This window comes from Colletotrichum siamense (assembly GCF_013390195.1).
Source record: "Colletotrichum siamense strain Cg363 chromosome Unknown KSG_Cg363_contig06, whole genome shotgun sequence".
Lineage (NCBI taxonomy): Eukaryota > Fungi > Ascomycota > Sordariomycetes > Glomerellales > Glomerellaceae > Colletotrichum > Colletotrichum siamense.
The window spans coordinates 4,013,106-4,035,310 of record NW_023501019.1 but is presented as its reverse complement, the minus strand read 5'-3'; the positions used below and the strand labels follow the sequence as shown (position 1 = coordinate 4,035,310).

The following is a 22,205-nucleotide window of genomic DNA, read 5'->3' as shown; positions in this document are numbered from 1 at the left end:
GACTACAGGGCTGGATGCAGATTGAAACAGAGATGCGACGGTTTCCTTGGATAGGTTCGTTTCATTGCCCTCAAGGCAAAGCAATATGGACAAAGGTTCAAAACCTTTCAATTACCCCCTCATAGAAATATTTGGGAATTTGGCTTTTGTATTGAGCTTACAGCAGGTGAAAACGAGGAATCCAACATATGAAGATATCAACCGACCAGGTTCTTCACACATCGTGGCTCGATCTGTTCTACTCTGGTTGCCAGTTGAGTCCAGACCATGTTCTGAAACTTTTGTCCGCTCTCATTCTTCACCCACTCAGGCACCCAGTGGCTGTGTTTGAATTAGCATTTGTGCCAATGGATGCTTCGTAGGCTATGGATGTAGACTTACTCTTTGATCTGGCAATCTGAGATATATTGCCCATGGCTTTCTGCCCCAGCAAACATGCTATGCAAGATCGTGCGGCTCCCCATCTCCGGAGTTCTTCCAATCACCGCATTCATCATCCAAACCTGAATTCGTAGGGCCATTCTGCCATATTTCGCCAGACCGGTGTTGCAAAGCCCGGGATTGAGGAGGTTCAAGACGACGCCGGTGCGAGATGCTGGTAGGATGGTCGCGAGTTGTCGGACGGCAAGTATCTGAACCAGCTTGGTGACGGAGTATCTGCAGTCGTTTAGTCATCAAGCCGTTTGCATGGCACCTCTTATTTTGATGAGTGAAGAGTAGCTAGAAGAGTTGTGACATACCTTTTCTCCATGGGAGACTTTCCTTGGGTATTCAAGACATCAAAGACATCCTTGTCTCCGTATTTCAGGAAGTCCGGCTGCGTGAAACCAAGTCCAGAGGTAACAACCACGATATGGGGTTGGGAGTCTGAAGTCTTGGCCGTCTCCATCAACTTTGGATGAAGAAGCAGTGCCAGCATGACTGTGCCGATGACGTTAACAGTGATGCTTGTCTCCATGCCTTCAGCTACTGTCCACTCATCCAGGGCTGCAGTGGCGTTCTCAACCAATCCGTCAAGACGGCTGAGCTCCGAAGAAGCTCTCTTCGCAAAAGCTCGGATGGAGTCATAAGATGACATGTCGAGCCGCCAAACCTCGGTGACATCCGGTCTGCCGGTGGAGGCATCGATGCGAGCCTTTGCATCTTGACCTCTCTCAATGGATCTGACGGCGATAATCACACGAGCTGATCCAAGGTTGACAAGGTGCTTGACAGCTTCAAAGCCAATGCCAGAGTTTGACCCTGTAATGATGTAGGTTTTGCCGGCACAGATCTCCTTTGTTGGGACGATGGGAAGATGTTGTCGCTGAGCGCGAATGAAGCCTATGGTATCCATGGCGTCTTTGAGAAAGATTCAGAACAGTGTTCAGGGCGGGAGTAGTTGAAATGTAGGTTTGCTATGTCTGCCACTTTTGCATCTCCAGCATCTCGAGCGAGTCTCATCCTTTTATGGCTGTTACTTGACTCTGGCAACCCTCCTCCATCTCGGGGATACCATCATTTCCCTGTTTTTCGGACTCCGTACAGCATAATCTCCGGTGTTTGCCTGGAACCTCAAGCTTCATGTGCACTCAAGTTTTTCACTTTTGGTACCAAGACGACGCATCTGACAGGAGGCTTCCAACACAATTCCCAACTTGACCAATCAGAGATTTGTTGCCTGATTGGGTATGGTGGCTGCGGAAGCCGTCCCACACCAGACGATCCACTGACGGCGATGAGCCGGCCGAGTTCACGCCGTGTATCCGCTGTTCCCCGTGTGCGTGGTTTTCATAGCTTGTCCTTATCTCACTTCCGGGTTAGGTCTCAAATGCTCTGTGCTCCCTTCGACATGGCCATGACACAAGAACCGCAGGCTTGTAGGTCGGCATCGATCGATGATCCGGCTATCATTGTCACTGAAAGAATTTGAGCGGCGCGCATTCGTTGGAATCGTAATAAACATGCGTTATCTTCAACATGGTCCGATTAAATGAAGTTGGCATATCAATCATGAACTTTGGTCTTTCAGTTTTGGACGCAGCAATTGTCGGCGATAAGCCGCCCGCGGGCTCAAATTGCATCCGTTCACCTGCCAGCTGGAGCCGGGTGGCTTTCTTTATTAACGGATGTTTGAAAATATGTGTGCAGTATCTCAAGATGCTTTCTCCCAAGATGGCTACTCCAATTTGAGCCTTATCCCTGTCAGAAATTACGAAGACCACGTTCTCTGTAGATACTATCAAAAAGCAGTATGAGCCTTCGCGCAGAGGATGTGCATCGCGAAGGCCCCCATGTGCTTGGGGAGAGTACATGAGACTCATGCACATGGATGCAATTGTCGGTGCGGCTGGTGCGAGCTTATTCACCGCGAACATTCGGAAGCTATCGGGGACTAATTGACCCCCAAAAAGATGAGTGCAAACTCCGGAAGGATTTTAGTTTAGGCCTGAACAGGCTAATTTACCTCCGGCTCGGACTGCCATCGTACCCGAAAGGGCCGCAACCCGGCCAACAATGCCAAAATGCCCTGTAATTGGCAGGTCCAAATAGTGGGCTTAGAAATCTTGCATTTCATTAGTCAGTGGGCCACCTGTGTCTTTTAGTGAAGTCCAGGGCAGAGTGGGAGGCCGAACGAACCCCACGACGAAACCGCGCGCGTCTTCTTTGTTGGTTTGCAAGACGCCACAGGGTCAAGCCTGAACTGATCTGGATCCGCTGACGCATCTCGGAAGCAAATCCTCATACTAGCCATGGATTATCGATATGTCGATGTCGACATTGAGATGGGGTTGAGCTTGAAAGGCGTGATTGGAATATTAAAGAGACCGCATTTCTTCCCCCAAAACCAGTTCACTCCTCTGCATCAGTACTTAACAACATCAACATCCTCCCTGAACCGAAATACTTCAGCCGCCAAAGCTTAGCATTCCACCACCCTAATCACCGCAAACGGACGAAGCAGTATACTTGAATTCATCGCCTAACCGACGTCTTACATCAACCTCAACTATACAAAATATCAAACCTTTAGTCATTATAAAATGTCTGGACAACAGGGACGCAAGATCGCCATTGTCGGTGCCAGCGGCAACGTTGGCGGCGGCACCCTCAAGGCTCTCCTCGCCAAGGGCATCCACACTATCACCGCGGTCACCCGCACCGAGTCAACTGCCACCTTCCCCGAGGGTGTGATCGTGAAGAAGGGAAGCTACGAAGACGAGTCCTTCCTCGTCTCCGCATTCCAAGGCCAGGATGTCGTCCAGCTCGCCCTCGGCTTCTCCAGCTACGCAACGGGCCAGGAGCCTCTGATTCGCGCCGCCGCTAAGGCCGGTGTGAAGTGGATCCTGCCCACCGAGTACGGCTCCGCCCCGGACCCTTCTAAGCTTCTCGATTCCAGCCCTATTCTCCAGGGCAAGATTCAGATTCGCAAGTTGATTGAGGAGCTCGGCTCTAGCTGGATCGCTATTGTCAACAACCCCTGGTATGATTGGTCCATGGGCGCCGGTTTCTGGGGCATCGACATTAAGAACCGCACCGCCAAGCTGTACGACGGTGGAAAGACCAAGTTTATTACGACCAACATTGGCGTCACCGGTAAGGGTACCGCTGGCGTTCTGAGCCTGCCCGACGCCGAGCTTGAGAAGTACCGCAACAAGCCTTTCTACCTTAAGTCTTTCTACATCAGCCAGCGCGACATGCTCGACAGCATTCAGCGTGCTACTGGTACCACGGACAAGGATTGGAAGATTGAGGAGCCTGACGCTGCGACTGTTGTTGCCCAGGCTGAGGAGGCTGCTAAGAAGGGTGACCATGTCGCTGGTCTGATTTCCTTCTATGTTAACCATATGAGAGCTGGCTGGGGAGGTGACTACAATGACAAGGTCACTGACCTGACCAAGATTGGTCTTGAAGCCGAGGATCTCGACGAGACCACTAAGAGAGTTGTCAAGGAGGTCGAGGGACAGTAGTTGCATGTCAAACAAAAAGCTCCTGAAGGTTTAGAAATTTTAAATTATTTCATATCAACGTTGTTCACATATCGTCTCAGAATTTCAAGCGGACTACAACCCCCATGTATAAACACGATCACGTAGTAGACGACGCTGCCAGGCTGTATTGTTCATAATGTGTCCGAAGCCTAAATGACAAATAAAAAGTCTCCTTCAGCCTTTCTCATAACTTTATTACTACATTAACCTCCCGCCCAGAAACAAAGGCCCAAGGGCTATAAGCCGTAGCGCAAAGATATCTTTCTGCCATGAAGAAACCACCCATAGAAGCAGTATCATCTGTGTGGTTTCCCTCCGTTCGTCTGAACTCCGCATATTCTTGCTTAGTCAACAGCAGCAGAAACAGCGGCTCATGAATCTCATCGTCGAATCCAATATACACAACAACCCTGCAATGATGTGGGTGTATTTGCCAGAGTCTGGCGCATGGCATCGTGTTCTGCCTGTGTCATTTTTATTTCTTCCGGCTGTAAAGGTTCCCAGACACCAAATATGTCCGTGTAGGTATTCCTGGCGGCAGTCCTGTACATGGCCATGATCCCGGTGATTGTACGGGCCAGAAACGTGAAGGTCCTGTAAACAGCGACGGCCGAGCAGGCCGCATGATAACTACTGATGGGCATGCCTAAGATGCAAGCTGTTGGCTCAGAATTAGGTTTGTGGTGAGAAATCCATGGCACTTGACCTTCGTTCGCTGTCATTTGCGCGGAGACGTATCCACCAAGCGTGTTGGAGCCAATGCGAAATATAGACCACATCTAAAACAGACTAAGCCGATGGTCCTCGTATGTTTTCTTGTTAGTAGTTCTTCTGAAACATTTCTTGTCCTACCGTTGACTAGAGCTCTATGTCTCATACGCGCCGAACCTGCGTTGGCTGTCGAACCACCCCCAGGCATCAGAATGGACCGACTTTGCTCTGGATATGGACGCACCGTACTAATACAATACTAGTCGGAGCCCGCTCCTGAACCTTCATCTGAGTACATTATTGACGAAGCAGGGAACAAAATTCGGTCGTGGCACGTACTGGCCGCAGAAGAATATCAAGAAAATAGATTTAGGGGCTATAATGACGAATGCTTTCTTGTGAGCGTCTACACATACCATCGAGTTGCCCTTCCTCTGTTTGCTGACTTCGCGCAGCAAACCTTTCTTGGATTATGAAGAAACTGTTGCGAACTTTTCGACACGCCAGCTGATCTTGGAGTCATTCGCTATCCGTCAGTTTGGAGATGGTCCACCGCTCAACTGCACCCCATTCAAGTCGTTATACAAGCAAGGCGTCATCCGGGAACACTACTCGTGTCTTCCAAATAAAAAATCAGTCTCGTCGACCTCTGCTAAAGTCCCGAACCTCATGGGCCTCTTGGTATTTGTTACTGTGGCAGCGTTTCTTCTTGTGGGACTCGAACCTAGTTGATGGTTCCGACGGCATGCTCTTGAATAGGAAGGGACGCCGGACCTCGCAGCAAGTACGCCTACACAGTCTCTTGATGTTGCAGTCCACAGGTTCACGAAAGATGAAGGACTCAGTTTAAATAATTGAAAACTCAATTGAACTATCACCGAGACTCCTGACCGAGAAACCATCGGTACCAATCCATGACATTGACTCATACATAGGATATCTTGTTACAACTGATGCCGCACTTCAACCACGATCTTGCAAATGTAAACTCGATCATAGAATAAATCCCTCTCCTATCCGCCTCATTTGACCCTGACAGGTACAACTATACTCATCGTCTAAAAGCGAGCAGTGGAGTTGGAGCTGCCGGCAGAGCCGCCAACGAGCTTGCTGTTGAAGGCATCAGCAGCAGCCTGGTCCTGAGTGGCCGCGGTAGCCGCAGTCTCAGCGGCCTTGCAGCTATCAATGGTAGCCTGGGGGGCCTTGCAGCTGTCCTGGAGGCGCTGGCAGATGAAGCCGGCAATGATTCCAATCTTCTGGGCAGAGCCGTGGTTGAAGTCCTGCTGGTTGGTAGCGATGAAGCCAGGGCCCTGACGGTCCTTGAGGGCGTTAGAGAACTCGATGCTGGGGTCGCTGCAAGAGCCGAAGTCGGAGGCCTGGCGCATCTTGAGAGAACGTCTGCGCTTGCCAATGGCAGCGTGGCACTGAGTGTTCTGGTCCTCACACTGCTGGACGCCACCGGTGAGCTTTCCGCTGTTGGCGGCGTTGGCGCAGGCGTTGTGCTGAACATCGCAAGAGCGGCCGAGAGCGGCGTTCTTACCGACGAAGGTGTCGCCGTTGACGGAGAAGGGACGGGTTCCGGAGGTCTGGATGACCGGGGGAGGGGCGCCGCCGAGAGAGCCGGTGAAGGTCTGGACGTTGGTGCCTCCGGCGGCGTTGCCGCTGTTGCCGGTGTTACCAGTGTTGCCGTTGCCGGTAGAGTTGTTGGCAGAAGCCTGGGCGTTGCTGTTGGTGGAGCGAGCAGCGCAAGCAGCCGCGTTCTTGGCCTTGTGGTTGCCGGTGTTGGAGCTGCCGCTGTTAGAGCTGCCGCTGTTGCTGCTGCTGCTTCCAGTTCCAGAGGTTGTGTTGGCAGCACCGTTAGTGGCTCCGGTAGCAGTACCGCCGCCGGCAACCTTCAGGCCGTTGATGTCAATGTGGGTAGCCTTCAGCTCACCAGTGCCGCCAGTAATGGTGGACTTGATGCCGGCAACAGCGGCGTTGATCTCGTCAGGAGTGGCGTCGAGAACAAGAGTCTTGGTGGTGAAGATGCATCCGGTGGGGTCGTTCTGGTCGTCGCAAGAGTTACCCTTGAAGGTGGTGTCGGTCTTCTCGCCGGGGGCGAAGGTACCGCTCTCAAGAGCAAGCATGGGGTCACCACCGATGGAGGCGAGCTGCTTGGCGAGCTCCAGAGTGACGGCCTTGTTGTCGGCAGCGGCGTTGTCGGTAGCGGGATCCTGGTGAGCCTTGATGGCAGCGATCTCGGGGTTGACAGCGGTGTCGGTGCAGGCAGCGGAAGCCACACCAATACCGGCGGTGTTGCGCTCGAGGGAAGCGTAGACAAGAGCGCCAGACATGCCACGGATATCCTTCTCAGCCTTGGCGTTGGTGAAGGCCTGGTCGGCAGTCTCCTGGTGCAGACAGGCGAGGTTGGTAACCTGTCCAGCTCCGGCCTTGGCAGCGCCATCACCGAGAAGACCGAAGACGGGGTCGGCAATCGCCTTGGGGTTCTGCTTGTTGAGGAACTCGCGGGTGATGTTCAGGAAGATCTCGTGAGAGTGCTCCTGGGGAACCTCACGCTTGGCCATGCGGCGGACATGGTGGTGGCGGTGGTAAGACCCAGCCTCGGCGAGAGCCAGGAGGGAAGAAGCGGCGAATGCAACAGCTTGGTACTTCATGTTGACCGAAATTGATGATTATCGACGTCGATTGAAGTTCGAACAGAAAAGACCGGCCTTCTGCCTACAGTTTTCGACTGAAGTAGTATTGAAAAAAGGGTGGTAAAGAGAATATGGTAAAACGTTAACGTAGAGCAATCAAAGCCGATGCAAAGAATGGAATGAGTTCTCAGAACTCGTGGTGAAAGAATGAATCGAAACGGCGAAGAGAATGTCGTACGAAGATGAGAAGCTATAGCCAAGAAGAAGAGATCTGGTGCCGAGAAGGAGATCACTCAGGTTTATAAAGAAAAGATTGGATGGAAAAGATGATCAGAGCACATCCCTGGCACATCATCGAATTCAGACGGTCGAGAGCATGAGCCGCATCCTTGGCCAGCGTATGCCGGCAAAGCGGAGGGATGAGACTCAAGGAGGTCACTCGAATGGACCACCCCGGGGACGACATCGAAGGGTGTGATACGACACGAGACGAGGTGAGTCGGTTAGGACGGGCCAGAAAAGATTGCCAGGTCCAGGAAGCTGTTGGGCCCGAAGCCTTGGTCTGGCATGTGCAGGGGAGGGTTACCTGGTGGTGGAGGAAGAGTGACAAGACGCAACAAACGTCAACGTCTGAGTGTCATGATGGCCAAGTCAACCGCGAATGAGGCAGCAAAGTGGGGATTTCACGACAAGGCCGCCACTGTGTCGACCGGGGACGAAACCGCTCACTGCAAAATTGGCTGTCGCTAAAGATACGCGTGTGTTGTTGTTGTGACCAGGCCGCTCAACTATTGCGACAAGGGTCGCGATATGGGCAGAGTTTTCGGATAGCGTTGCGACGGATGGGAGGGGACAAACTGCAAGGCGGCAAAGAGTTCAGACTCAAGACAGCGATGTGTACGGCAAGATGAGGCGGAAGATCAGACAAACCGAGCCGCAGGATGTCATAGAGCGAGTTTCGACCGGGGTGTGGGCGGTAATGTTTTGGGTCGCTCGCTTCTCCCCCATGCGTCACATCGCTCGCCCACTGGGCCCCGCCCCCCACGGCAAAAATGCTTGATTCAGTCTTCCCGCCAATGATCGCGTCCCGCGAGGTCCGGATGGCGAAGTCGCCGGCGGTGGCTGGTGGGTAAGGGGTCTCTGCCGCAATCTGCTTAGGGCTTAGTGTAGGGGTCTGTTCCTCTCTGTTGAAGAAGCTGTGCCGTGCTTTCGTAGGCGAAATGCACCTCACCGTTGCCCTTTCTTGCTGAACTCGGTTGAAGTTCCTGGAGGCCGGTAAGCTGGCGGCTGACAAACCTGAAATGAAGACATCTAGACCCCTCGGGGGTGTGGACCGGGGCACCCTTTTCGGCATGTCGCACCGAACAAGATCTATGATTGAACGGGTCTTCTGGCCGGTTTACCTGGTCGGACGTGGCAAACCAAAGAATTAACGTGGACGGTTAGATAGATTGCCCCCCATCAAAAATTGACGGGACGACTAAACTTCGTGGAGGCTAGCGCCTGAGCTTATTGAGGCTTGAACTGGGATGTTTACATCAGTCTTTGGAAACTAACGTTCACATTTGAGTGTCACAAAGTCAAAATACCATCCTTTGAGTTGATAGCACACCACCTTTCTCGTTGAGTTTGTGTCTTCTTCTAGATGACAACCAACATCCGACATCCTTCGTCCATCAGCCCAGAACTCTGATCGAGTCTGCCGAGAAAGATGCTCGCCAGGCTCATGCGGCAGCGAAAGTGGGCCACGCTGCCGTCGACCGCCATAAGATCTACTGTTTCAGACGATCGCAGACTTCAGACGCATCAGTGCCAAGGGGCAATATCTCAGACGCTATCACCATGCGGCCCTAGCCACCCTCGTGCGTCATGTGCGACTGGCAGGCTGTCATCCCAGCCATGCATCCATCGCAGCGGGGTTGATTCACTTATTGACAGGCACTCGTCCGCCTCCATTCCTCTTCACTCGTGGTATGATCTGCCTCGCGCCTTCGGAATTCGGCCTGGGATGAATTATGATATGACTCGAGCTTTGTCATCCACCACCGCGAACTGTTCAATCGGACGAGCCGGCGACCAGACGATTCAGCGTCTGAACTCGGCCTCATAAGACGGTTGCGCGATTTGTTATGATCCTTAAGAGGTCCTGATAATCATCCTCAGTCTGAGATGGGATGCAGTTCATCACTTGTCATGCTCCACTGACTCGGCAAGACCATGCGCCCCAAGCATATTCTGGCGCGTGGGAGTCGACCCTATTAATGTGGCTTTTTCCTTAACCCAGAGCCACCGGCAGCACTGGGATGAAATCTCAGGTGTTAGAATCCAGAACCAGCTGCTGATGGTGATCGCAGGCCGCGGGGTCAACGAGTGAGGTGTCCACTTTGGTCTGGGCTCATTCCACCTCCGCATTCATGACTGTTACTTGAGAGATCACACACTCTCAGAAGCAGATCATCAGAGTTTGTCATCCGCCACATTACGATGCATGAGCGGCTCGTCTCATGCTGACTCCATTTTTCGAGTATCTTGTCTGCTTGAAAGCCTCCGACCGTTGACCGACAAGATGGCATTGTGTACCGCCAAAATGCGCAACTTTGTTCCCCACTCGTGAGAATGTCATCCTATTCGACGCCTTGTGAGCACACGAAACGCTGTTCTTCATCAACCGTGTGATGAACTGCCGTTCATGCCCCATGACGTGTATGATTCGTGAGAAACGCCAAGTGTCCCCCATCTGAAAATGGCAACTATTCCCTGCACATTTCACTTCACATTGGCAACCTCTGACACTTGGCGGCACTGGGGATTGCCGCGTTCTTGACGGCCTGGACAGAAAGATCTCATGTACAAAGAAATTCTCGAGTTACTCCCTTCCTTCAACAAACGTGTGGGTATCATTGGTAAGCTACTGCTATGATCAAGCCATGTCTATACGAATAGTGTAGTCGTCGCCTTCTTGTGCGACAACAGTTACGGTAACACCCCAGTCCTTCACGGTGTATGCGCTCGCCCCGCCCCCATTGAAGGTCAACGGCGCGTTGTCAAGCTCGTCATTGGCGCAGCTAGCTGAGCCCCAGCCTTGGTTTCCATCTAGAACGCGAATCGGTCCCTCTCCCGTGGCAACGTCGGTTGCCACCGTGTACAACAACACGCCTGCGGCACAAGCGTTCTCGTCGTTGCCATTCTTTGACCGGACCTCGGCTACTAATGCTTCTCTGTCGTTCTGCTTAACGACGACAGCCTTTACGCCACCCTCGGTCTCCAGTGGGGACAGCTTATGGGTAGTCGACGCCGATGCATTCCCAGCGCTGCTTCCGGCCGCTGGGACTACGCACTCAATCTGGTCGTCTGCAAGCCAGCCCAACCTCCACTTGTTCCATGCAAAATAGTCCGGACTGTGCCCGCCAACATTGGCCATCATATCCCAATTTCCAGTGTACAGGCCAGTGTAGCCCGATGGTAGCGGGTATAGATCCGGAAGGCAAAAGGCGTGCCCCGTTTCATGGTTGAGAGCTTTGTAACCCCATACGTCGTAGGTGTCAAAGCCTATGGTGACAGCCTTCCTGGCGACGTAGTTGATATCGTAGGTATACACAGAAGAAGTAAGAGTGGCAGAGAAGCTGATAGCCGTCGCGTTTCTTGTCGGCATGATGTAGAGCACATCCGTAATTGGGCCGTCGGTGCTGTTAACGCCTGGCACTGGTGTGTTGGTGATCTTCAGCCATTCTTCCAGAGCATCCTTGATGTAGACTTGGTGCATCTGCTGAGACAAGCCTCTCTCGAATTGGTAATCGGTCGCGTTTTTCGGCATGCGGTAGAATCGCGTCGTATCGGCGGTGACGTTCAATGCCAGCTTTCCATACGAGGATTTGTCGAACCATTCTGCTGTCTGTGGGAAGAAGACATCGTAGGCTTCCTTGGGTGAGTCTTCGGATGCGGTCTGGTCGGGAAAGTCGACGAAGAGCATCAGTGCATTCAAAGTGCCTGCGCTAGGCGCGCAATCGTAGTTGTAGCCGAACCCCGAGCTAAAATACACGCTTTGGTTTGCTGCGAGTTTGCAAGATGAGCTGTCGGCCCTCCGGGCAATCGATGGCAGGCCCGCCGCGGATGCCGCGGCCGAGAGGAGCGCTGCCCCGTAAAATGCAGATGCTGTCGGGATCTTCATGTTTGTGGTGGAACTCCGAACAGTCGTCTCGGACAAACGAAAGACAATAGGAAGGTGGAAGCCGATTCCTTTGGCCTGGAGGACGGTGCTTATTATTTATTCAAGATCTAACATCCTTTCAATGTCTATTCATGGCTTTGGGGCTGATCCGAGCCACAGTGCCTGGAGGTTCTATGTATAGTGATTTAATCTCCCCATGTGGGAATACGAGATGAACGCTAGGCGTGGACCAGGATTTAATACGGGCTTGCCGACTCCACCTCGGGACCTTAGGATAAGCATAATGAGGATGCATCCACTCAAAGTATGTATTTTCAATCGCTGGGAAACGTTCTCTATCTAGGTAGATCGAGTAAGTTTGTGCGCTGTGTATTTGAATATGAACTACTAGCTGTTGCAAAGAAATGAGAATATTGCCCCTTAGTCAAGCGAGAGGCAAATCTCAGCATCATTCCGCATTCCCAGCAGGCTTTTGTCCACACACGATGTGCCTGATTACTTTTCGTCAGCTTCGGCATTCATAGTATTGAGAAGCCCACTTACACCTCGTAGTACGCATTGAAGCTGCGTTTGTCTTTCAGCTCCTTCCGGACCTCGGCGAGTTGCAGCATCGTTTCCTCCTTGGTAAACCCAAGTACGCCGCAAAATATTCTCAAGGTGAAGGCCTCCAGGCCGTCCAAGAGGTTTGTCAAGTTCAAGAAACCCATTTCCTTGTAATAGGGGTCCTTTGGCCACACACCAAGCGGCACTTTGACCTTCTTGTAGGTTATGTTCTCAAATCCTGCATTCTCGACCCAACCTTTCAGCTTGGTACCGGGACGGCTATCACGACCTGTCGACGCAATGCCGTCGAAAAGAGTTTTGATCCACTTGTAAGTGGCGTGGTCGTGGGTGAAGCTTCCGTCGTCTGAACTGTACTCCCCACCCATTTCGAGGAATTCTGCCCAGCCTCCTGGGTTCAAGTTCCTTCAGAAAGGATCAGTATGAGATGGGTCATTCACAAGGGGTTCTTTCATGAGACACGCACTTGTAACAGTTGCTGATCAGCTTTGGCCAATCTTGGATGGAACCCATCATCCAGTGGCAGTTGATGAAGTCATACGTCCTGTCAACCCAAGGGCTCTCGACGTCGTCAATCTCGAACTTGACATTGGGGGGAGCCCTGTTCGATAGTGTGAGTCAACATGCCAATTTCAATTTGAGAAGACGCACCATTCTGGCTGAATAGCGCTGAGATCAATACCGTGGACCTTGAACACTGGTTAGTCATAATTAAAACTGGCATCCTGCACAAAATTTGTAATGAAAGGTGGAATATCAAAGGAGACTGGGAAAGTTCACCTCCGCGGCTGGGAAACGATCTGCAAAGTCGATTGCCCCTATCGAAGTTTAGCATCCTAGGCCTGTTTGAATCTAGAGGTGTTCTGGAAAAGAACTTACAGAGTCCAGTACCGGTGCCAATGTCCAAAACTTGGTGGATGTTTTTCTCTTCGATGGGCGCAACATACAATTTGTCCCCGAGTATCTTCGTTGTGACAAGATGTGCGTAATCAAGTCGATCCATTTCGTTCTGTCACAGTCAAGATTTGAAGTCATAGAGTCAAACAAGAAACTCTCACTTGATCATTGGGCATGAAGTACGCTATGATGTGGCGTTAGCAGGGGACTTGAAATACAAAATTGCGCAAATAATGGTCAGAACATGACATACATCCCGCTCGATATGCGTGGTAGCGGCGACCATTCTCAATAGGGTAGTCAATGACGCTTGACGTCAATGATGCAGTATACGAGGAGCTGTTCAATTCGTCAGTGAAATGTTTCCCATCGTACACGGCGTCCAAGAGGGCCTACAGCTGATCCTCATTTGCAGAATCATCGTCTGCGGGCTTTTGCTCATATTAGCAAAATCATCGTCTGCCGAATTTTGAAGAGGCAATGTTATACCACGGCCGCATCGTCGACTTCCAGAGGCGGTTGCTCGTCATGATCATTTCCATTCGGCGTAACCCGCGGGGGGCCTGTAGGCGGGGCTGTGGTCGTTCCAGCAGCGGAGGCAACGCTCGGTTGCAGCTCGGCTGTACCTCCGGTCAAGTCGGTCATGATATCAGACAATGCTATCTAGTTCGGACAGACGGTGATCAATCAAAGAGGAAGAAGGGTGTGAACAATTGATTGAGGACAAGTCTCTGAATTGTAGACATGAGGGGTTTATGGGTGTTTTGTCTGGAACGTCGGACCAGGCTGGTGTTGGTGCGAGGCGTTGGAAGAGGCCCAGCAGTGCATGCAATCGACATGGATCTTGCTGTTTCCAACCAATGAGTACACACCGCGTGCCTATTCCCTGCTTCCGGCGAGGGAACATCACATAAATCCCCACGTTGCCCAGAGATTCTTGCTGAGAAAGGCAAATGCTCCATGTTGTGGTCACATTTCTGCAGGAGGAGCACGGAGATCAACCCACTCTGATAGGAAGGAGTACGAAACAGACCTAAACCACCCATATGATCTTTGGACACACACAAACTTGCCTTGGCGAATATGCGCCGAGTTTAACAACGCTGGCCAGCTTTATGAACGCATTTTCTTTCGCCCGGGCAGTAGACTTTCAAACGTTTTTTGATTTGAACACCATGTCAATCGTGACAGAAATTCTCATCAAAGAATATCCAACCTGTCCGCTTCTGTGCTGCCAGATCCCATGCAGATTTCAGCATCTCCGTCGCAACATGAGTTGGACTTTGATGCGTCGATAACATGACAGATGTCATACTCAAACGGTGTCGCCGTAGGTGCCGCCCCTTTACACCCAACAGTAGCAGTCGCACTGTCCGTCAGATCGCCTATGAACTAATTAGCCTCAGTCTACTGCGATTGAATCAGTGGACTTACACATATCCAATAGAGGCTACTGAAGGTTGTCTCTCGACGGGGCACTAATTAGTGTCAGTGAGATCCGAAAGGCACCACTGAGTTCGACCAACCTCCTTCTGACAGCGTGAGTAGCACGTCCAGTGGTCGTCTTCAGAACAATTTGCAGGCTTGTTCACTGTTAGTTCAGCACACGAGTCTACTTTCGTGAAATACAACTCACTCCCCACTGGCTCAAAGGCGGCTTGTTGTTGCACAGCATTTGGGCGATCTTGGCTGAGGCAATGCCATGCAGCATGAATGTTGTGGCCACGAAAATCAGCTTCATTGTGGTGTTTTGCAATCGTATTCCAATGTTCCTGGGGCATGCATTATTCTATGAGTGTTCGAAATGGCCGGCCTTATATGTTCCAAAGTCAGGACCCCTTTTCTCATCTTGACCCAAGCTTTAGAATGACTCGAATCGCGTAGCAAATTAATTCTCCTTGGCAAAATGAACTTTGCACCCCGTGGTTGAGGTCCTTGAGCTACCTTAACTCAACTCTCTCTAGTCTCGAGTGTCACCCGAACCGGTCATATTTCGAGTTATCTGGATAGATTGAAGTGAGACGATGCAAGTGGCATAAATCGGACTGAATTTGATGAGCCCATTTGAGTCTGATCTGCGGTGGGCCTCGTGAACACAACTGTACGTATGGCACTGCCTGTGCCCGACAGACGCTGTAGGCTTGACTCAAGAGTCAAGGTAGCTTCGACCGGCTACTGAAATTCTCTCAGTAGTTCGGGAGCAGAGGCGAAGACAATCATAGTCAATGAGACCTACCTGCCGCCTCAAGCGCGATCCGAGCCATCGGTACTGATCGAGTTCTTCCTCAAGTGAGATGCATCCTGCTGGTTCATCCTGCGTGACTCGTCCGATACAAAAATTTCAAAGATGGTTATTAGGAAGGAAGATATTTGGAACAGGCATTCGCGATTCAGTTGTTAGAGGACTGACGTGCCGCCATAGGTGTTTCGGGAGAGATTGAGTGCCGCGTGCGTGGGTAGTCAAATTAAGCTCGGCATCTGATTTCCAAATGAAGGCTACTATCGCCGAGGCAATGCATTTCTGAAGCGGCTGCTCGTGAAAGGTTTACCGGATGTAAGCTAGCGTCTTGCTCCAAGCAGGTTACGACTATAGTGCCAAGAACTTCAATCGAAAGCTTCAATGTTCAGATCTCACCGTCTCAACTTCTCTCTGAGGCGTCCGCAGGCAGACCCACCCCAGTCAATCCGATGTATTTTTACCGTCACGGGAGTTTATTGACGTTAAGTTACAGGTTGTAACTCGAGTCAAGCGTTGGGGATAGCGGCTCTATGCCGTGTCCAGACTCGCCTCCGGTACAGAAAATGCACCTATGACGCTCGGCTGTTTGTGAAGATGGGGTGGATGGTAGCGCGTCGTGTATAAAGATACATATCACCCAGACCATCTGACCTCAGTGAAAAAAAGATACGCTGAACTTCCATGACTGGATCGCCGCTTGACCAATTGGGGGGTGTCGCTTGAAGCTGCACATTCTGCATTTCCATATCCAGCCGATCCGAGCATGAAACATTTTTTCATATAAGCTCTGTCCGTTGACTTGGTGTTACCCTTCGATGTGGGATTTCTTACGTTGAAAAGGCTTCTCTAGAGTCGATCGGACGGTGGAATAGGAATTTCCGAGGCAAATATACTCCACCCCCAATACATCGAAAGGCTCACCTGCTGCAATAGGTACTCAGGGAAATCATTGCCTGGTTACAAATCGATTTAATAACCGGTATGATCATATACTTCTACCCATAGTGTTTCAGCCTCTCACAAACTCATATCGATTGATCACTTATTTACAACGCGGAAGCCTGCTTCTGTGCATCGAGAACGTCAGTTTTCCGAGGCAAAATAAGACACTCCAATCATCACATCAACACTCATACATATCACACCCTTGACCCATAGACGACGCGGAGAACAAGTCTTGGGAATACCAGGCTCATTTCATTTGTCTATCTGATTTGTATGTCACATAGGTGTCTATTACCAACTTTCCTAGCAATCATCACCCCTTATCCCCAAGGAAGCCCTCTCGAAAGGAGGCCATTGCTTACGTACGGGAGCTCAAGGGGTAACGTGGAAACCAGCACAGGGCGTTCCGCTGGTGTTTTTGCAGGCCGAGTTGGCGCTGGCAATGGAGTAGGCATTCGATCCAGTGCAAGAGAAGAAGGCTGAGCACTTGAAAGCCACGGAAAAGCCAGCAGCCCAGTCCCCGTTGGACGCCTCCTCGGCGAAGTCAAGGAAGCAAGTGGACTCGAACTTCAAGGGGCCAGTGGCCGAGATCTCGCAGTTACAGCCGACCACATTGGGCGTACCACCGCTTATTCCACCGATACGGGCAGTGCAGGTACCGGAGGGCTGGCCAGGAGTCTTGATCGGGTCGGTCCAGGTTCCGGAGATGTAGATCTCGCTGCCGACCTTGCCTCCGAGGGCGTAGTACTTGGCGTGGGCTTCCCATTTGCCAGCTGCACGGGCATCAAGTTCAGAACCTGCCGGGCTATGTTCGCGTTTTTGATCAGAACTTGTTCATCAATCCTACTCAGTTGTAGACATACCTGCGTGGCTCCATGCTACCCATCTCAGTGGGAACGGCGCTCGCAAGAGCAGCCAGGAAAAGAATGTGAGTAGGGTTGAAGTGCATCTTTGCGGTACAATTGTGTGTTGGATCAAACGTAGAGCAGAGAGTGTGTCTTGTAGGAAGTGAATGAGTGTGGTGATTGAAGCGTGGAACTGCGGCTGAGGAGAGATATCTTAGACGCCCAAAGGAGGACGACAGCGCATGTTCTTATACGTCCCATGGTAGGCTATCTATTGACCATGATCAGTGTGTCCTGTAGATCTTAGCATCGGCCGGATGCAGATAGTCTGCTGACCATCTTTTCTTCTGCCTAGGGAAATTTTGTTCACATCTCACTGTCGAGTCACTGTTTACTCAACCTCAAATGTCATTCTCATCTTTGGGTGCAGATAGTCTGCCAACTGAGGTTTCTTCTGCCTGGGCAAATCTCAATGCTAGGTCAACCTCGAGTCACGGTCTGCTGAACGTTCAGTGCTACTGTGCATGCATCTCTGGCTTAAGCCCAATTGGTTCTGGAATCTCTGCCATGATTCACGGCTCTGCCGAACTTCCCAGCCACGTCGTTCGGAACTGATTACTGATGGAAACATGCGCCGGAGACAAACATTATCGTCGCTTTCCAGAGCCGCCACTCCTCCATTAAGGTCGCACATAACATCTCCATTGATTTTCAAACTAAAAGCTTCAAATACGTCATATCATGCATCATATCACCGTACGACTTTTATACTTTGAAAGTCAGTCAATCGTTCGGCCAACCATCATAACATCTACGTGACAGTTGCCGTGTAGCTTATCCGTACAGTCGCGAACTTTGACTCGCGGGCTGAAAAATGAGCCAATCAAACAAACTTCTGATTTTAGACATGCAAACCGCCTAGGAGGAATGGACGTTAATTATGTCCCTGTTACTTGAATCGTAAGGTCTCCAATTAAGTGCGGAAAAAAGAGGCGATTTTTTAGATCGATGGATACTGCTGATAAGCATTCATATTTGCGAGCGGGTCGATCTTATTTCCAGAGCTTCTAGCACCAGTTACAAGCTTTGCGCTAGCGTCTACCCGCTGGTGGTCAGGGGATGCCCTGGGTCTTTCAGCGAGGCTGGCAACTTCAAAAGTGCCCTGGCGCTGAGCCGCCCGGCTTGCTTGAGGGGATGATCCTGTCTTGCTGAAGGAATAGAGTTCCTGTCAGATTGACGCCTGTGTCTGGATGAACACTTCATTGCCCTCATCTTTATTCTTCCTCAGTTCGGCAAAGCCGATCGATTTACTCGAGCCCCAGTGGAAATGCACAACAGGCGGCCGACTTCTGATGGCAAACATACAATTGCTGGCATCGAATGACTTGGTTCTGCTGTACTTGTTCGGAGCTCCACCTGCTAAGCCGACCATAACGGGACCAGGCAGTGAACAATGAACGGCTACTGGCAACTCTGCTTGCCCCCACCGAGCGAGGATTCATCCACGTCAACGATTACCGAAAGCGACGCGGAAATGGGCGACGTCTAGAACCACAAGCACAGGAAGACGAAAAAAACTTAAAATCAATTAAAGAATGCAAAATCTATGTCTCGGTATATGTCGGAGATTTTGCAAATTCCACGCGAGGCTTGGGCTTTTCAAGGCTTACTCCTCAGCCATCCCATGCTCCTCCGCCACATATTCTTCACCCTCCCAAGCTCAGCTATGCGTCCTCGATACTTCATGCTATGAAGGACGACCTCCCGCATGAGCTGGTCAACTCCCTCTCCAGTCTTTACTGAGCAGTCAACATAGCCAACTGCTCCAATCCTTTCCTGGATTTGAATCCCCTATCGGAGAAGTACGGCGGAGTCTACGAAGCGACTGCCTACCTACTTTCAAGACGAGGTTCGACCCCTTAGGGCTTATTACTCAACCATCCCATACTTCTTCTCCATATATTTTTCATTCTTCCATGGCTGTTCATCCGCTGTTTGTATCCCAGACTCTGTACGATTATCTCCTTCATAAGTTCCTCCACACCCTCCCCTGTCTTGGCTGAGCAGTCAGTGTAATTGACTGCTCCGATTCTTTCCTGAATCTGGAATCCCTGTGGCGCGGCTGATCTTAGCAACTTCTCACTTGGGAGTTTCGCTTGGGTTCCCAAGACTACCACTTACCTCGCGACTACTACAAGGCTCATTCATTCCATGTACTTTATCAGTAATTCGCAGGTCCATCTTTGTACCTGCCAGTATCAGTGGCTTTTGTGGGAATAATTCTCGTAGCCGGGGTGCCCACTGTGATGACAACAAATTTAGAAGGTAAGTTCCATAGCTCATTCAACGTCACACGGTCAAAGCCCCACTTGTCCGCGGCGTAGTCAGGATGTATCTGGGAGTGAGCTCACCACGGTGTCAATGTCTGATACTAGCTCAGGCTCGTCCACTGCAAAACACAAGACTATGCAACCTATGGCTTCCGAGATGTTCTGAACGATGTCGGGAAGCAGGCGGTCGTTAATGGGCCCAGGACTATCCCATAGAACAAGCTCAAATGACGTTGTTCCTGAGTCTAGTTCTACCGAGCATGCCTTGTAGTGCGGGGTGAGTACCCTGGTGAAGTCGTTCTATTGAATTTTCATCATGTCAGATCACAAGTCTTCAGTCACCCAAGATTCTTCGAGTGTTAATTTCGTTGACGGAAAATAAAATGCATCGTACCGCATTGGCCAGCGTTTCAGAACCATAAATATAGCGGCTATGATATTCATGTGCAACGTCAGTACGTGGTCGTGAAGCGTGAATGGAATGTGGGTACGAAACCTGTCAAGAGGTGTTTCGTCGTTACGAACCTGATAAGCGAAGTCTTTCCGCTGCATGTCCCGCCAACAAACAAAGCCCTGATTCTGGGAAGTAGCGGAACAGGTATATCTGGTCTGGTCACGCCGGGGTCTTGGTCAATGACCATTACGGTCTGGTCACACTCGGCAGCCGTGTTTTTGTGTGAGCTGCTACTCGATACGGGCACTTCAGTTGTATCATCAAACGTAGCAGTCTTCAAAGATGATCGATCGGATCCATGTCTTGAGAACTCGCCTGTTCGTTCTTGAATGAGTGAAGCACGATCCCTGACACCCAGTTCCGGATTTGATATCTGAAGATGGAATGTCAACTCCGTCATCTTTACCTTTGATTGACATGCCAATCAGGGTATATCCTCAACAGACTTACTGATACTTGATGGGGTGGGAGGAATTTATCCACACATCCCTGCCCCTTTCCCCCGGTATGATCCAGCTTTTTAGAATCAAGGTAATCCGACAGCCCTATCGGTAACACCCTTCCTACATTCTCCTCGCTTTCTCGGCATGTTGATTCGAGTGCGGTTTCCGCCTCATCCGCTTCGTCATATTCTCCAAGAAACGGCCAGTACCAGCCCGTGTGGTACTCATGACCACCAGCCAGCGCACGCTCATCTATAGATTCCGTCTTTGAACACAGGTCTGAGGGACTCTGGTCTACATACGGGGCGACCAAATGGATAGCCGAACTGCGTTGAGGCATTAGCTCTGTCTCCGACACACAGCTAGACAGGGAGTCCTTTCTCGTCATAGTTTCTGCTGCACCATATTCGTTTGGTATGTCGAGTGACGCCGGCTTCGTAATCTCGACCTTCGGCAGAATCCTCATGCCGCTTGCAGCTGTTACTTCCACCTCGTCTTGGGGAGGATTCAACACTATACTGGCATCCTCTGACATCAACAGGCTGGAAAGAACCAGCTGGTATTCCTCCTCCCCATCTGTGTCATGTTGTCGAGCGCAAATCCTGATCATCATGTTCAATGACCTCTCCAAGTCCTCTCGCCCTTCAAGGCCAAGTTTGTGATATGCCTTGATACAGGCTCTCGCGTGGAGACGAGCTTCCACCAAATCGTCGAGTTGAAGCAAGACCTCTGCAAGGGTCAGCTTCTCTTTCAAGACCTCTGTAGAGTCCGCGGTTGCAGTTCTTGATAGAAGCGACAGCCGCTCATTAATGATCTCTTTGGTCTCACGCCATTTCCCTTGCTGTCGGTAAAGCGTGGCAAGATCGCTCAATCCTTCTCTATACATCTCAACGTGCTGTTTGTGGCTTTTGGACGCCTTCAGACGATCAAGTCCCTTTCGCAATAGTCTCTCGGCCGTACTCAGATCGTCACCGTCAAACGCTTGTCTGCCTCGCTTCAGATGAAGAGTTGCAATTTCTCTCTCGATATCGTCATCGGAATCTGATAGATCATGTGCCGAAAGCAAGGTGACTGGCTGTGAATGAAGAGATGGCGCATGGTCAATAGCCACAAGGTCTAACTTTGAGGTGGTCGTAATCCAAGCGATGGTGTCCGGGTTTGGTTGAGTGAGAAAGTCGTGAAACTCCGATGCTTCAGCCACGGAATTCGTGTTTTCGGTCGTGAAAGATAGGGAGGAAGCTGTAGTGGCAATTCTGGCTGAGGATCGAATGCATTTCTTCATATTTCTCAAGCTTTCCATACGCTCTTGGGTCTTGTCGGTGGGCTGCCTTTGACCCAGGGCCTCCATGCGACTACAGACATCCTGAGAGGTTTGATGGATGGTTGTCACTAGCTCCATGACCTCAGAACAAAATTCGGGGCTACTACCTATGCCTCTCGAGAGGACTTGGGTACATCTGGTATCCACGTTAGCATGCACCTGGTGACAAAAAACTAAAAAAGCTCAAAGACTACTGACAGCACGACGACTTGAAGTGAGACAGATATTGTCTCTCGACAGCTAGACAGCTGACTCTGAAAGGCCATTACATCCTCCCAGGAAGACTTCAAACGGAGAGCTTTTCGAGCCGAGTCCAGAAAATTTACCGACTTGTCGATTTTGGCCAACTTGGAAGCAAAATTGGCCAAAAGTATTTTCCCGTCAGAAATACAGGCCGATATGTTAGCCCAGTGGCTGGCCAAATAACCTGTAGCTTGTAGTATGTGCTGTATTTCGTCAGAATCCAGAGTGGCCCGCGTGGATTCCAGCATGGCCTTGAAAATTTCCACCTCACTGATCAGCACACGCAGCCGTCCATCGATGCCCTTTGAAGAGTCCGCGACACCCTTTAGCGACGTAATTATCTTCGAACTGGTTCCAATAAGGCCGACAACGCCAACCGTGATAGAGAAGGGATCCATGACGATTGGGTTGGATGATCAGGCTGGAAACCCCGCACTAGGA

At 50.9% G+C, this 22,205-nt stretch overlaps 8 protein-coding genes across 8 annotated transcripts; 1 reads left to right on the top strand and 7 right to left on the bottom strand.

The window, feature by feature from the left end:
* Window positions 1-197: 197 nt before the first annotated feature.
* Window positions 198-1,336, bottom strand: atnD-5 (Short chain dehydrogenase atnD; the record flags this gene model as incomplete). Its single annotated transcript, XM_036641914.1, has 3 exons — window positions 198-321; window positions 382-657; window positions 741-1,336. The coding sequence occupies 3 exons, from the start codon at window positions 1,334-1,336 to the stop codon at window positions 198-200; spliced, it is 996 nt and encodes a 331-aa protein (XP_036492784.1).
* Window positions 1,337-3,023: 1,687 nt separating this feature from the next.
* On the top strand, window positions 3,024-3,950 carry CGCS363_v010064 (Isoflavone reductase-like protein IRL1; the record flags this gene model as incomplete). Its single annotated transcript, XM_036641913.1, has 1 exon — window positions 3,024-3,950. The coding sequence occupies one exon, from the start codon at window positions 3,024-3,026 to the stop codon at window positions 3,948-3,950; it is 927 nt and encodes a 308-aa protein (XP_036492785.1).
* Window positions 3,951-5,740: 1,790 nt separating this feature from the next.
* On the bottom strand, window positions 5,741-7,336 carry CGCS363_v010063 (uncharacterized protein; the record flags this gene model as incomplete). Its single annotated transcript, XM_036641912.1, has 1 exon — window positions 5,741-7,336. One exon carries the CDS (start codon window positions 7,334-7,336, stop codon window positions 5,741-5,743), a length of 1,596 nt encoding a protein of 531 aa, XP_036492790.1.
* Window positions 7,337-10,238: 2,902 nt separating this feature from the next.
* On the bottom strand, window positions 10,239-11,486 carry CGCS363_v010062 (uncharacterized protein; the record flags this gene model as incomplete). The annotated part of the gene is made up of 1 exon (XM_036641911.1): window positions 10,239-11,486. One exon carries the CDS (start codon window positions 11,484-11,486, stop codon window positions 10,239-10,241), a length of 1,248 nt encoding a protein of 415 aa, XP_036492791.1.
* Window positions 11,487-12,025: 539 nt separating this feature from the next.
* Window positions 12,026-13,589, bottom strand: CGCS363_v010061 (Secondary metabolism regulator LAE1; the record flags this gene model as incomplete). The annotated part of the gene is made up of 9 exons (XM_036641910.1): window positions 12,026-12,452; window positions 12,514-12,648; window positions 12,699-12,736; window positions 12,828-12,865; window positions 12,927-13,056; window positions 13,106-13,128; window positions 13,198-13,283; window positions 13,341-13,375; window positions 13,434-13,589. The coding sequence occupies 9 exons, from the start codon at window positions 13,587-13,589 to the stop codon at window positions 12,026-12,028; spliced, it is 1,068 nt and encodes a 355-aa protein (XP_036492788.1).
* Window positions 13,590-14,289: 700 nt separating this feature from the next.
* CGCS363_v010060 (uncharacterized protein) lies at window positions 14,290-14,685 on the bottom strand (the record flags this gene model as incomplete). The annotated part of the gene is made up of 4 exons (XM_036641909.1): window positions 14,290-14,329; window positions 14,379-14,422; window positions 14,471-14,527; window positions 14,581-14,685. The coding sequence occupies 4 exons, from the start codon at window positions 14,683-14,685 to the stop codon at window positions 14,290-14,292; spliced, it is 246 nt and encodes an 81-aa protein (XP_036492789.1).
* Window positions 14,686-16,500: 1,815 nt separating this feature from the next.
* On the bottom strand, window positions 16,501-17,077 carry CGCS363_v010059 (uncharacterized protein; the record flags this gene model as incomplete). Its single annotated transcript, XM_036641908.1, has 2 exons — window positions 16,501-16,933; window positions 16,992-17,077. 2 exons carry the CDS (start codon window positions 17,075-17,077, stop codon window positions 16,501-16,503), a joined length of 519 nt encoding a protein of 172 aa, XP_036493564.1.
* Window positions 17,078-19,357: 2,280 nt separating this feature from the next.
* On the bottom strand, window positions 19,358-22,162 carry CGCS363_v010058 (uncharacterized protein; the record flags this gene model as incomplete). Its single annotated transcript, XM_036641907.1, has 3 exons — window positions 19,358-19,603; window positions 20,325-21,657; window positions 21,852-22,162. The coding sequence occupies 3 exons, from the start codon at window positions 22,160-22,162 to the stop codon at window positions 19,358-19,360; spliced, it is 1,890 nt and encodes a 629-aa protein (XP_036493446.1).
* Between the last annotated feature and the right edge of the window lie 43 nt (window positions 22,163-22,205).